This window comes from Primulina tabacum, chromosome 8 (assembly GCF_025594145.1).
Source record: "Primulina tabacum isolate GXHZ01 chromosome 8, ASM2559414v2, whole genome shotgun sequence".
NCBI lineage: Eukaryota > Viridiplantae > Streptophyta > Magnoliopsida > Lamiales > Gesneriaceae > Primulina > Primulina tabacum.
The window spans coordinates 35,712,857-35,725,844 of NC_134557.1; the positions used below are offsets into that span (position 1 = coordinate 35,712,857).

General features: G+C 32.2%; 1 protein-coding gene across 2 annotated transcripts; it reads left to right on the forward strand.

Moving 5' to 3' along the window:
• The first annotated feature begins 1,062 nt into the window (after positions 1–1,062).
• LOC142553978 (uncharacterized) lies at positions 1,063–4,852 on the forward strand. 2 transcript variants are annotated; one of them, XM_075664568.1, is made up of 10 exons: positions 1,067–1,408; positions 1,497–1,553; positions 1,679–1,756; positions 2,187–2,240; positions 2,986–3,068; positions 3,517–3,616; positions 3,700–3,762; positions 3,933–4,112; positions 4,262–4,322; positions 4,461–4,852. In XM_075664568.1, the coding sequence occupies exons 1-10, from the start codon at positions 1,139–1,141 to the stop codon at positions 4,565–4,567; spliced, it is 1,053 nt and encodes a 350-aa protein (XP_075520683.1). In that variant the 5' UTR covers positions 1,067–1,138; the 3' UTR covers positions 4,568–4,852. The 2 variants fall into 2 exon arrangements, with proteins under 2 accessions (XP_075520682.1, XP_075520683.1); XM_075664567.1 differs by having other exon boundaries at positions 1,063–1,408; positions 3,933–4,322.
• Positions 4,853–12,988: the final 8,136 nt, after the last annotated feature.

A 12,988-nucleotide genomic window follows, 5' to 3' on the forward strand; every position in this document is an offset into this window, starting at 1 on the left:
TTTCGATGAGATATTCACATTTTAAACCTTCATCAAGATGTCGCCGCAAAAATATTATGGCTTTTTCTTTTTCTTGTGATGAAGATATACCATTTTCTTTAATGGTCTCGCTTAGACCCAATGACTCAAGATGCATTTCTACATCGAGAGTCCATGTCATATAATTTTTTCCCGTGATGTCGAGCGCAACAAATTCGAGCTTTTGTCAAATTTGACATGGTGGTACTAAAAAAAATTACGATGCATTTTATTAGTTAATGAATATTGCAATACAAAGTAATGGATAAACAACAAATACAAGCATTCGTAAAAATAAAGAAAACACACGAGGAGGATATTCTCCAATAAATACAAGACTCGTGAGTATGATAACCAAAATAATTAGAAATAACCTTGAGAAAGCCATCTTCTTTTTTCTTCGAAAAATTTGATGAAGAATAATTTTTAGAGAAGAAGAGAAAGTTGGAGTGATTGAATGTGTTTGTGAGATCATATTTATAGGGCAAAAACTAGCCGTTTTGTTACCGTTTATGACCGTTGGTGTACAAAAAAATAAAGGTATGTATTTGTATAATTTTATGGTAATAATATGATGTATATAATATTAGTCATATTTAAATAATTATGTATATCATATCATATTATTATAATGATGTGTCATAAGTTATTTTGTTTAAAAACTTTATAGGCTTTTATACTTGTCGTATCCCTTACCGGGAGTGTGGGATGTCAAGTAAAAATTTATGGTAAAAAGTAAAAATCTCAAACTCTCAAAATTTATCAAACTACACACTTTATAATATTTTTCTCTCTACTCAATTGTGAATTTCTTCACAAATGGTGAGGCTATTTATAGAATTTCTTTACAAATAATCCAAAGATAAAATACATCATTACCTACATCATCACAAACTAATTTCCAATATCTACAACTCTTATTTTCAACATTCAAATATTCAACGTTCAAATATTCAATACACATATTTTAAATATTATTTTCCAACATAAATAAATTTGATCCATATTTTACTATAATTTTCTTATTTTAAACTGGATAATAAATTGTACGTTGAACCCCTCCATATGTCGGTGAACTGTGGAGCAATCAAAACCCTAATTCCCCTCTAATTTGGGAAGTATGACTGATAGAGAATCCAGTCCATTAACTGAAATTCGAAATCAACGGCCGGAAGCACTCGGAAGACCGGCGAAATTGGCGAAAATCGAAGCTGAAGATTTCCCCGACGGGGAGGAGGAAGAAGCCGAGAAGAGAGTAATAATTGATAAGGACATGAATCCAAACCCGAAGAGGATTCAGAGATATTTGTTGGCGATTGAGTACATCGGATCTCGATTTTCCGGGGCTCAGCAGCAGTCATCTTGTAGAACCGTTGTCGGTGTGCTCGAGGTGCAGTTAATGTCTATGAATTGCTGAAATTTATGTTATTTCAAAGTTAGTTTTGCTGGTGTGAGCCTGATTTTTTTTCTAATGGTAGGAGGCGTTTAAAAAATTTATAGGTCAGCCGGTTTCCATTTTTTGCTCTAGTCGAACTGTAAGTTTTCTGACATTGTTACTTTTTCCTGCTTTTTTCCATTTTCATCGATTTATTTTTCGTAGTCTTTCATAATGTCTCTTGTTGATTGTTACTTGTGTCTTTTTTGAATTATTTAATTCTAGGATGCAGGCGTTCATGCATTATCTAATGTCTGCCATGTAGATGTTGAGAGGATAAGTAAAAGAAAACCTGATGAAGTGGTAAGAATCTTGTTCTAAAAACTTGTTCTTATGGTCATGCTTTAACTTATCATGTGGCTTAAGTACGAGGGAATTTGTACATAGTAGTTGTTTAAACCTCAGAAGTACTGCTTCATTGCCCCTGTTGTAATGTTTAGCTGACCCCTGAATGTCAAGGCTTTCATGTTTAACTCTCCAATAATCTGAATGGTGAAGGGGTTTATGTTTGTGATCTCCCCATCTCTAGTATTTGGGCCTGTAATAAGAGTCATTGGCATATGAGGCTACGACACCGATCAATGTAGGACCAGAGTGATTACAAAGCTTGACTAACAAGTATTTCAACACTGTCGAAAATATGAGAGAAACAATGACATCCCTTGCCTATCGAAACTGTGTTATGACATTAACCACGTGTCTCACTAATCACCTGGTTTTTTTGGAGTTGCAGTTACCTCCACATGAACCTTCAGTTGTTAGAAGAGCGGTCAATCATTTTTTACAGGTATGCTATTGTTTTTTCAACAAATCTGATTTAAAACCTTCATCGGGATGACATTTTTCACAATTCAATGTACCATTTTTTCTTCTGATTACATGCCAGGTTCTTTTAGCAGCTAGTATACAACCTGTTCTTCCTTTTCCTTTTACTTTTCGAGGATAAATGTTGATGACATTGTTATTTGGTCAATGAATTGTCATCAATGAAGTACATGAACATCCCAGAAAGTGTAGTTTCATTTTAATCTTCCAATGGGGATCACAGTTAAGTCTCTCAGAGTATGAGAATGAAGTTATGTGTGCTGAATTGTATAATCTTTGATGGAATGAGCCTACTGACCTTGGATTGTCTTTGAGTTCGGAAGATGAGATAGCTAAATCTTGCAACAAGAAAGGCATGCCGAAACCTTTCAGTGAAGGAGAATTGGTTTTGGAAGCTATTTTACCTCTTGATACAAAGAATCCAAAGTGTGAAAAACGTTTCATATGCTAAGAACTGGGAATCGCTCTCAGAAAAATATATTTACTTTTATCATACTTGAAAGATCGTACTTGATTTGGATTGATTGTGGCGACGTTTTGACACTTCTTGTGTCATGCATTAATGAAAACATGCTTTGTAATTGTTTTATTTTTGAATTTTTAAGTGGTCAGCTTCTTTAAAAGTCAAATTTTTTTCGGGGTATCCAATTGTTTTACATCTTTTGAGTTGAGATATTGGTGTTACACATTTTGTTGGTTTGTTGCAGAAGAACGAAGGTGATATAATGGTGTTAGATGTTAGGTGTGTTCCATCTGATTTTCATGCTCGCTACAGAGCTCAGGAACGGACGTAGGTATCAATCAACACATCTTTTGGAACTTGTTACTGAACCCTAGAAACTAAGATGTGCTCACAAAATTTTCTGCTTTCAACTAGTGAATTAGGTCTAGTTATTTTAATTGTTCCTAATGATAGAACATATTATGAATTCATGATTCAAGTGCTTCAGATCGCTTGGGAAACAATTTTGTGGAATTATGTTATATTATATCAAGATTGCACTTTGCAAGGTTGGTTGGTTAAATATTTAATTGGTGTAGTGCTGCAGGGAATAAATTTAAGAAATCACCGCAAGCTGCTAATGTTACTTGGACAGTCTGTTGAAATTAGTTTGTCTTAGATTTTCTGTTTCACTTGTCAAAATGTCAGGTTATTGAGCCTAGAGTACCATTTTATTGGTGATAGTGTTTTTGGAGCATAAAATCTGAGAATTGTTGTACCTGCAATTTTGATTTAGGTATTTCTATAGATTGTTATCTGGTAATGAGCCTTTGTCAACCTTTGAGAAAGATCGAGCTTGGCATGTCCCTGAGGAACTTGATCTAGTTTCTATGCAGGTTGACTGGCTTTCCATACACATGTTTTCTGCATTTTTTTTAAATATTTATGATGACAGTATTTTCTTTTGATTGTTATCCAGCAAGCATGCCAAGTACTTGTTGGACGCCATGATTTTAGTTCTTTCAGAGCTGCTGCATGCCAGGTTATTTGCTTCTAGCTTTATTTCTGAAACTCTCTCAGTTCAGATTCTCTCTTTTAATCTCATATATCTCTTGTAGACGCATACACTTGTAGAAAACATGTATAGCTCATATTGTCTAGTTTGCATTGTCTATTAATTAATACTTCCTGTCCTTTTTTATTGGTTTGCAGGCTAAATCACCTGTCAGAACGTTGGAGGAACTAACTGTAACAGAGGTTGCTTCAAGCCCATATTTTCCATCAGGGTTGAAGAGGGAACTTAGTGGAGAGATTAATCAAGGATTTGGCTCCCGAAAAGGTCACAGGTGCTTTGTTGTTACTGCACGAGCACGTTCTTTCCTTTATCATCAGGTAGTTTTAATGTTTCATCAATATTTGTCTCATGTGCTGGTCTACCCACTGAATTCTATCATTATCCAAAATACAAGTGCTGGAGTTAAAATACATGTGTCTTGGCTGCAGATAACAGTTGTGTTATTGTTGTATCAAATTTTTAACAGGTTAGATTACTTGTTGGTGTTCTGAAATCTGTGGGAGCAGGTGATCTCACCACTATAGATGGTAAGGCTGTGCAAACACTCACTACATGCATGAAATTTGGATTAGAGAACAATCATGAAAGTTTTATGATGAAACAGAATATCTGAAATGAGTTAACAATTGATTAGTTCTGTAAGTTGTTATCGATGCTTCTTTCAGTCGAGCAAATTCTCAAAGCAAAGGATGTGAGTGCTGCAAGTCCTATGGCGCCGGCATGTGGTCTTTACCTAGGACATGTCAAGTATGACCTCCCTTCAGAAACATGAATAGGAGGTAAAATACATGTGTCTTGGCTGCAGATAGTTGCGTTATTGTCGATTCCCATATGCCAGGAGACCGAATGGGCTACATCAATGCCATTAACCCATATGTGGCATTTAAAATGGCTTCTTAGATGTATCGTGTCAAAATCTTGAGAAGTTAGAATGATGCCTAGCATGCTAGAATACGATTGCATTGAAATTCTGATTTTTACAGATTGGAAACTAGGTACTGTTGTCCTAATCAACATTTAATGAATATTTCTAGTATTTGGATTTTGTTTTTGTCGATTTCATGTTTTGAGATGGTTCACTTTGTTTCACTTACCTTCCGAAAGAGAGGTTATGCAATGCAACCCTGGCCAGTCAAAAATGACTTCGTTTTCTCCAAAATTGATAATTTAAATAATTTTAAACTTTTTAAACAAACTTAGTACCCAATCATCAATAAAAAAAAATGAAAGTCGTTTGCTTAAAAAGTTGTGTTTTGTTCATAAATAATTATTTCAATATATTATATACATATATATATATATATATATATATATATATATATATTGAAGTTATTATTTCTAATTTTCATTCCAGGCCTCCCATAAACTTCAAGAAATTAGCAATGAAGCTTTAAAAAATCTTACCTTAAATTAGTTTACTGCATGCTTGGTTAATCTATCAACTAAATCTAAACAAGTATTCATAAAAACAAATAAAATTGAAAGTCGTTTGCTTAAAAAGTTTTGTTTTTTCATAAATAATTATATATATATATATATACACATACATTAATGTAATCAAAACATGAAAGGTTAATTTTGATTTTTAAATAGAAGTTGTAATCGAGTGATCAACAAAAAGTTTGGAATTTTAAAATTGATAATCGGGAATTTTTTTAAATTCTTTAAACAACTTAGTAAACCTCATCAATAAAAGAGATTATGCCAATGAACCCCTCGTCGGTGGCTCATTTTGTTAGAAATATAACATGATGTTGAATTAAATTCGATCGGCATACATACAACATAAAATATAAGAACAATATACGAAAAAATTAAAGGCATTGACGAGTTCTAACTATTAGAGCAGGTGTCTAATAAGACAACTTGTGACTTGACTTTTATTGACTCTAGTGTAAAACGATATTTATTTTAATAATCTTTTACGATTTTATTCAATTATGACATTAAACTTTATCTGTATATTCATGCAAGTTGCATAGATAAAATCTTTTAATATACAATAGGTAGCATGAAGTCTGCCTCGAAACGTAATATCATGAAACTTATTAGGAGTGTACTGTATATTCTAAACGAGTTCCTAGTCGAATCAGCCGCCTAAAATAAGGATAACGATCGCTTCAGCTTGAGACTAACATCTGTGATGTAAACACCATGTTTCATTGGCAAGGGCATGAAGATGTCCATTCATACAGCTGTCATATGATGATGCACTGAACAACCCTCACTCGGGCTATCCAAGTGGTTTTCATTTATCGAGTGAAATAGTCCACGGTTATGGTTGTACATCATTAGTCCTTTGACCCAGAACAATGTATGGGCTATACGTACTAGCATGCACTTTGATCCGTTTACCAACTCTATTGAGGGTCATCAGGTGGTGAGGTTGGGTGTAGTTTTGAAATACGTAAGAGCAAATGCATTATAGTCGGGGATTCATCGTTTTCCTGCGAGTGAAGATATCTTACGTAATCTGATGAGTTAATAATACAAGGAGTCTCTTGCCAGAGTAAGGAATGTGTTTTAGGAAAATGTGTTTTTCTAGTTACACATACCATGACACTATTAGTACTCAAAGATAAATCATATCGTTATCGAATTCATATGCAACTCTTGATATACCAATGATTGCAGATTCGATCGCGATATATGTGTGTTGAAGGGACTGTATCGTATACGAACCATGACTTAAAGTTCTCGTAGGCACTATCAATGATACCTAGGGGATCATGAGGCGATGCTACTAGACGCTCTTACCATGATCCAATGGATACAATCAGAAATGAGTTCTGACATTCTTGATCAAGGAGTTTATGAAAAGAATGAGGCTAAATAGGGTAAGCCAGAATAAGAATAAATGTTATTACGAATCACATGGAGATGTGAAAAAATGACTAGCTGTATCCCTGAACCATTGAGGGTCATATAAATATCAGACTCTGTGTACCAGTTGAGAAAGTCAAAATTCAATTAGTTGAATTTGACGACTATAGTTTGATGAGATCAAACATGATGCATATAAAAGAGTTTATAAGTTGATTCCAAAGGAGGAAAGAAATGAAAGTTAACTTCATTACTAATTAAAGAAGGACCTATTTTGGTGAAGGAGTTCACTAAACTGGCAGCTGTTCAATATGATAAGTGAAAATTTTGGTCTTTGAAATTTTCGATTTTCATTATATGAACAAGACTTGAATCCTTGATACACCGTCATTGACGGATCGTCGATCGTGGTTATAATGAGCTCGGAATAATTTATATAATGGATTTAGAATCTATTGATTAATGATGGTACTAGTAGTGGTGACTGTTAATATGTACAAATTCTCATAAAATGTTTTAGAGGAGTCTATAATTAATTAACTAATGAGTTAATTATATAAATTAAATAATGATTATTTAATTTAATTAATATTCTATGTATGTATTAATTGTGCTTGTATAAATGTATTAATGTTTATATATATATATATATATATATATATATATATATATATTATGGTGATATAAAATATGTGTATATATGGTATTAATATATCATGCATTATCAAAAGTTGATAAAAACATTATATATTAATAATATTAAAATTTTATTATATTGAAATAATAGAATCCTGGTGGGACAAGGATTAGGAATCCTTGCAGGAGAGGGACTCCTGATGGGATCAGGAATCACACTTTATAAATATGCCATAAGGGATCATAATAATTAACAGAATTTTTGCACATAAAATTCACAAAAAACCAACCTTCCTTCATTCGAACTCTTCGCCACTTGATCAATTTTTGGTTGAAAATTTCGACAAACATACTTCTTCCGCCACCGCGCCTCTGCTGCTGCAACGACTTCGGATTTTGAAAATTTTGACGTCAAGGTTTGAACGCACAAATCGTTCGTGATTTCTAGTGCAATCTAAACGAGGAACACAGTCTCCGATCCTGGATCGGATTTGACGATCAACCGGATGGAAATCCATTCGTAGGGATTTGTAAGAAGAATTATATTCGCTTAAAACTTGGAATAGTTTGGAGCCAACATTTTATACGCAAAGATATAATATTAAACACCCTATGAATTGGTTAATAAACATAAGACGACCAAGGACGGTTTCGAACGTTGAAACAAAATTTTTAAACTTCCGCTGCGCATTGCGTGCGAGAAAACGGTGCCCTAACATTAACATCTAGCCGTTGATATTGAATTTGAGAATGCAACTAGCAAGATCCCACGAACATAGAAAATGAAGATTTTCTAAATCTTTATGCAATTGAATAGATATTGATAATACCTTGATTTAGGGACCATGTATACCAACCACTATTTATAGATGTTTTCTAACCATCATAAGATAATTTTTATTGATTGTGACTAATCTTAATAATATTTATCCGAGATATGAAAATCAAATCTCAAAATATTTATCATCCTAATCCAGATAATATTCTTGATTTATCTTTTTTTAAATATGAGACGTCTCTCATATTTATTTTAATGAAATATGTTGACCACAGTTAAATTATATAAATTAATCTAGCATTCTCCCACTTGGTCTTTATATTTTAAATGAATTGAATAATCAAGAAATTCATCATCGTCCAAAGTTAAGAAACAAATACACGATTTACGACGATATATCTTCTTATACTAAGTATTATATTCCATGTATCACATGTACCATATTCCTTAATATCACTTAACGAATAAAAGTAGTATTTTATTTTAGGTCCAACTTAATTGATATTTTCTCATGATAACTGAATATGCACATAACTGAATAGGAGAAATATCATAATTCAATATGTTTCTTAACCAAAACAAAATGTATATACCATAAAATCGTTTAGGAACCAAATCCTTGATTAATTACCACATGATCCTTAAACACCTTTAGGTCAAATGATCATTAATTAGGCGATAACATATTCAATGACCACTTTATATACGTTCTCTAACGGCTAAAATACTTTATGTCGACATACTTAATTCGACTAGCGTTTTAGTCACAAAGACTACAACTGAATTGTCATAGTATAATCTTAATGTTTTATACATAACGTTCAAAATTCTAAGCATAAAATTGAAACTTTTTAATATACATCATACAATAGTGCTTCAAAATAAGAGACAAATTCTGACTCCATAAGGAAAGTAATAAGTTACTTTCATCTATACATAAGCATATAATCGTTAGTATCATGAATGTATCTTATAACATTATTTGCAGCTTTCTAGTGGTCAACACTTTGATTACCGTGATAATTTCCCTATAAATTCGACTCTCACTAACCTTATGGTATATATGATGGTCCATAATGTTCTTATCAAACTCAATGAAGAGATAACATTGTGAAACCTTAAATAACATAATTGTGAGGCTTGTCTCAATCTATATATTTTTCTTAATCGTGTAATGTTAAATACTCACATCACTAGAGAAGAATACTTAGTGCTATTTGATATAACATTCTTACTCTATATCACCATTGAACAATTTTTTTTTCACATCCATCTAATGCAAATCTAAATCAAATGAGTAATTAATATGAATACATGAAGAAAATTTTCTTAAATACATGAGAAATATTTTCATGTAGTTAATCTTCTTCTTTATGTCATTTAATGATGCCTAACAAGACTTTATTTGTATTAAAGAATCATTTAAAACAAATAGCAATTGAACCAACTTCTAGACTTCATTATTTTCTATTAAATTCCTTATTATTCATAACATGTTAAAATATTTATATTACCTTAAATTTTGGTGATTGAGAAAATAACAACATCGAGCTATTTCAGATCCAGTCGCTCTTTAATTATGTTTTCAGGTTTTCAGATCGCTGGATCAGTTCAAGCCATTCAAATCAGAGCATCAGAAGATCAAGACGTTTTGGAAAGAAATTCAAGTTGCAAAGTGTTTGAATTGTAGTTGAAAAATACCATATGTCAAATCGACCAGCAGTTTACACGTTCAAACGTTGAAATTCCAACTGCACTGCCACTTGTTAGAAATGAGTTATTTCAAATAGGATACGGAAAGTCAAACCGTTCAAAGTCTATCCTATTTAGAATGATTACACAATATCCTACCAACTACCGATTGACAAAATTTACCTATTTCGGACATGAGGTGTCAGCTTTATGAAAAGAAAGTGCTTAAAGTCGCAAAAGCACAAAGAATATTAAATGAGTATTAATGATAACTACAACAATTGAAAGCGACATATCCATTCTTTCAGATGATATTTTCAATGGCCTCCCTTGCATTACTATGTATGGGTCGTTTTATTGCCGAATTAATAGTATACATATGATTGTTGAAAATCAATTCCGACATTCAGAGCTTTTCAACTATAAATATGCGGATTTCAAAGAGAGAAATAAGGACATAATTGTCAAAAAAATTGATTCAACGAATTTGTATCAAGCCTGCTTATTTTCTAGGAACTTCGAGCACACTCAAGCTTTCAATATCAAGATGCTCTCTTAGCACACTTTTATCAATTTATATCAGATAATTAAGGATCATTTTGTGCTACACAACAACTCAAATTATCAAAATTGACCATTGGATTTTTGTATTGTCTTTCTCGTGAACCGAGAGTTCTTAAACATCCAGATTTATAAAGTGATCACTAAGAGTTTCAGTTTAGACATTAATAAGTCCTAACTGAAGTGAGTTGTTACAATAAGTTATAAAAACAAATTATTTTAGTGGGAACTTTCTTAAGTAGAATAAGAGGTTACTTATGAGTGTTATCTACGAACATCCATACAAATTTTTGTGTTATTTCACTAGAAAATTTACATTCTTACAAATCATATTTCAAGCTATTTCTTGTTAAACTGTCAAACTGTTTTATTTAGTTTATCACTAGTCAAATCGGAACGTTTTCATCTTAATCTATTTTTCAGTGGTTCAGCAAAACTAGTCATTCGAGAATATCTCTTAACAACCTAAAAAACAATAAGAACAATTTAAATTTATAAAATTTTAAAAGATTTTATTCACCTCCCCAATAAACATTAATTTGATTTCAATTGATTTCAAAGCGAGTTTTTGTTGAACTCTGATAACTATATTTTAAAATTACAAAGTTTAACAAGAATCCAATGTTGTTCAAAGAATAATATAATGCCTGAAAAATTCGAATGTGTTTATATTTATCCGTCCAAGATGATTACATGTGGTATGTCATCACTGACGGTCTATTGAAGATACTAAAAGCCAATACAGTAATTGCAGTATATAATGATGCTCCACATATGATCGAGAAGCACAAGTCTGAATGGACGACTGATGATAAAAAGAAGGTCAACCTCGACAATGTGGCCAAAGGCATATGTACAAGACCCTTGAATAGAACATGTTCAGAAAGATAAAGACTTGTACAACAGCCAAAAAATATGGGAGAAGATTACCTAGCTTCGTGAAGGCAACAATGAAACCAAGACGAACAAGCCGACTGTTGCAATAAGTTCGATAATTCCAAGATGAAGCTCAACGAGACTCTTAATAAGTTTGATAAATAATTTAGTAGTATCATTATTGAACTGACTTCTTTTGGTAAAGAATACACTAACCGCGGAATTGCCCTAAAGGTTATGAGAGCATTGCCTAGAGAATGAGATGTAATGACGATAGCTATGAGGGAGTCAAAGGATCTCAACAAACTCGAGCTACACGAATTGTTGCTGATCTTAAAGCCTATGAGTTTCAGTTGGAGATCTGGATAGGGGTGATCAAAATTTTTTATTAACCGCTCGAACTGCCCGAACCGAATTGCACCGCACTATTTTTCATAATATTTTATAAAAATCGTGACTAAAAAATATTAATCATAAAGCGCACCGCATACGCGGTTCGGTTATTTTTTTGCCAAGAACTGCACCAAACCGCACCGTCTTAACCGCTTGCCATAATATTGGGCCTAGAATTAAAATAATTTGTAAACAACATATTCAAATAAAGAAGTTATCATTCATTATATCATAACTCTCTTCAAAATTATTATTCTTACAAATAAAACTTATTTTTTCTTAATTATTTTGCATATTAGTATTTTATTAAAGTATTTTTTTTTGCTACAATATTTTGTTTGAAGTTTGAAAGTAAAAAAAAAAAGATAAAATAGTGTAAATGTCATTTTTATTGTGAATTTGTTGTGTTCTTAAATTATTAACTTAGTTTTGAATCTTGATTATTGTTTTATCTATTTTGATCTTTATATGTTTTGAACTATATTTTATATTTGAAGACAATATATTGTTGTTGTTTTAAAATAAATTAGAATATATGTTCTAATATTTTTCATTAAAAAACCGTAAACTGACCGCAACCGCTTGAAACCGCTCAAAACCGTAAGGCTAATTTTTCATGTAAAACCGCGAGTAATTTTTCAAAATACTAACCAACCGTATATGACAATTCGGTTTGAATTTTTTTTTAAAAAAAACCGCAAAACTGCACCATGATCACCCCTAGATTCGGACATAAAAAGAGCCATCCACATCACAACCAACTAAAGCTCTAACCGCCACAGTCCCAATTCCAATAGCTAATGAAGAATCCTCTAGCATAAAATCTGTTGATCAGATAAGCACTGAAGCTATGTATTCATTTGTTAAAAAAATTGGAAAATTTATGAAGAAAAATAAGCCTAAATTCAACTCTTAAAAATGATCAAATTGATGATAATCAAGCTTATTTTAATTGCAGAAATCAATACAATTTCATTGTAGATTGTAACATACCAAAGAAGGACGATAAAAAGGCATTCGAAAAGAAACAGTCCTAAGATGACAAGAGATCTTTCAAGAAAAAGAGAGATCAAAGAGTATTTGTCGCTGATGATACAAAGAAGCTGATGATACAAAGAAAAAATGAGCTGATTTAGACTCAAAACCATCAAGTTTAGATACATCTACCATCGAGAGTGATGATGATAAGATCCAGTGTCTAATGACATATATCGAGCCCGAGACTACAGAAGTCGAGTCGAAAACTGCCGATGACACGGTATTTGACTTTGAATCAGATGAATTTACACGAGAGAGTCTTGTTACGACATTGCATAATATGATAGATGAGTTTAAAAGACTATCGCAATCATTTGATAAAGCCAAGACATAAAATAAAATGCTATCAGATGAGTTTACCAATTCTAGTTGTTCGCAGCGAAAGTGTAACGTCCA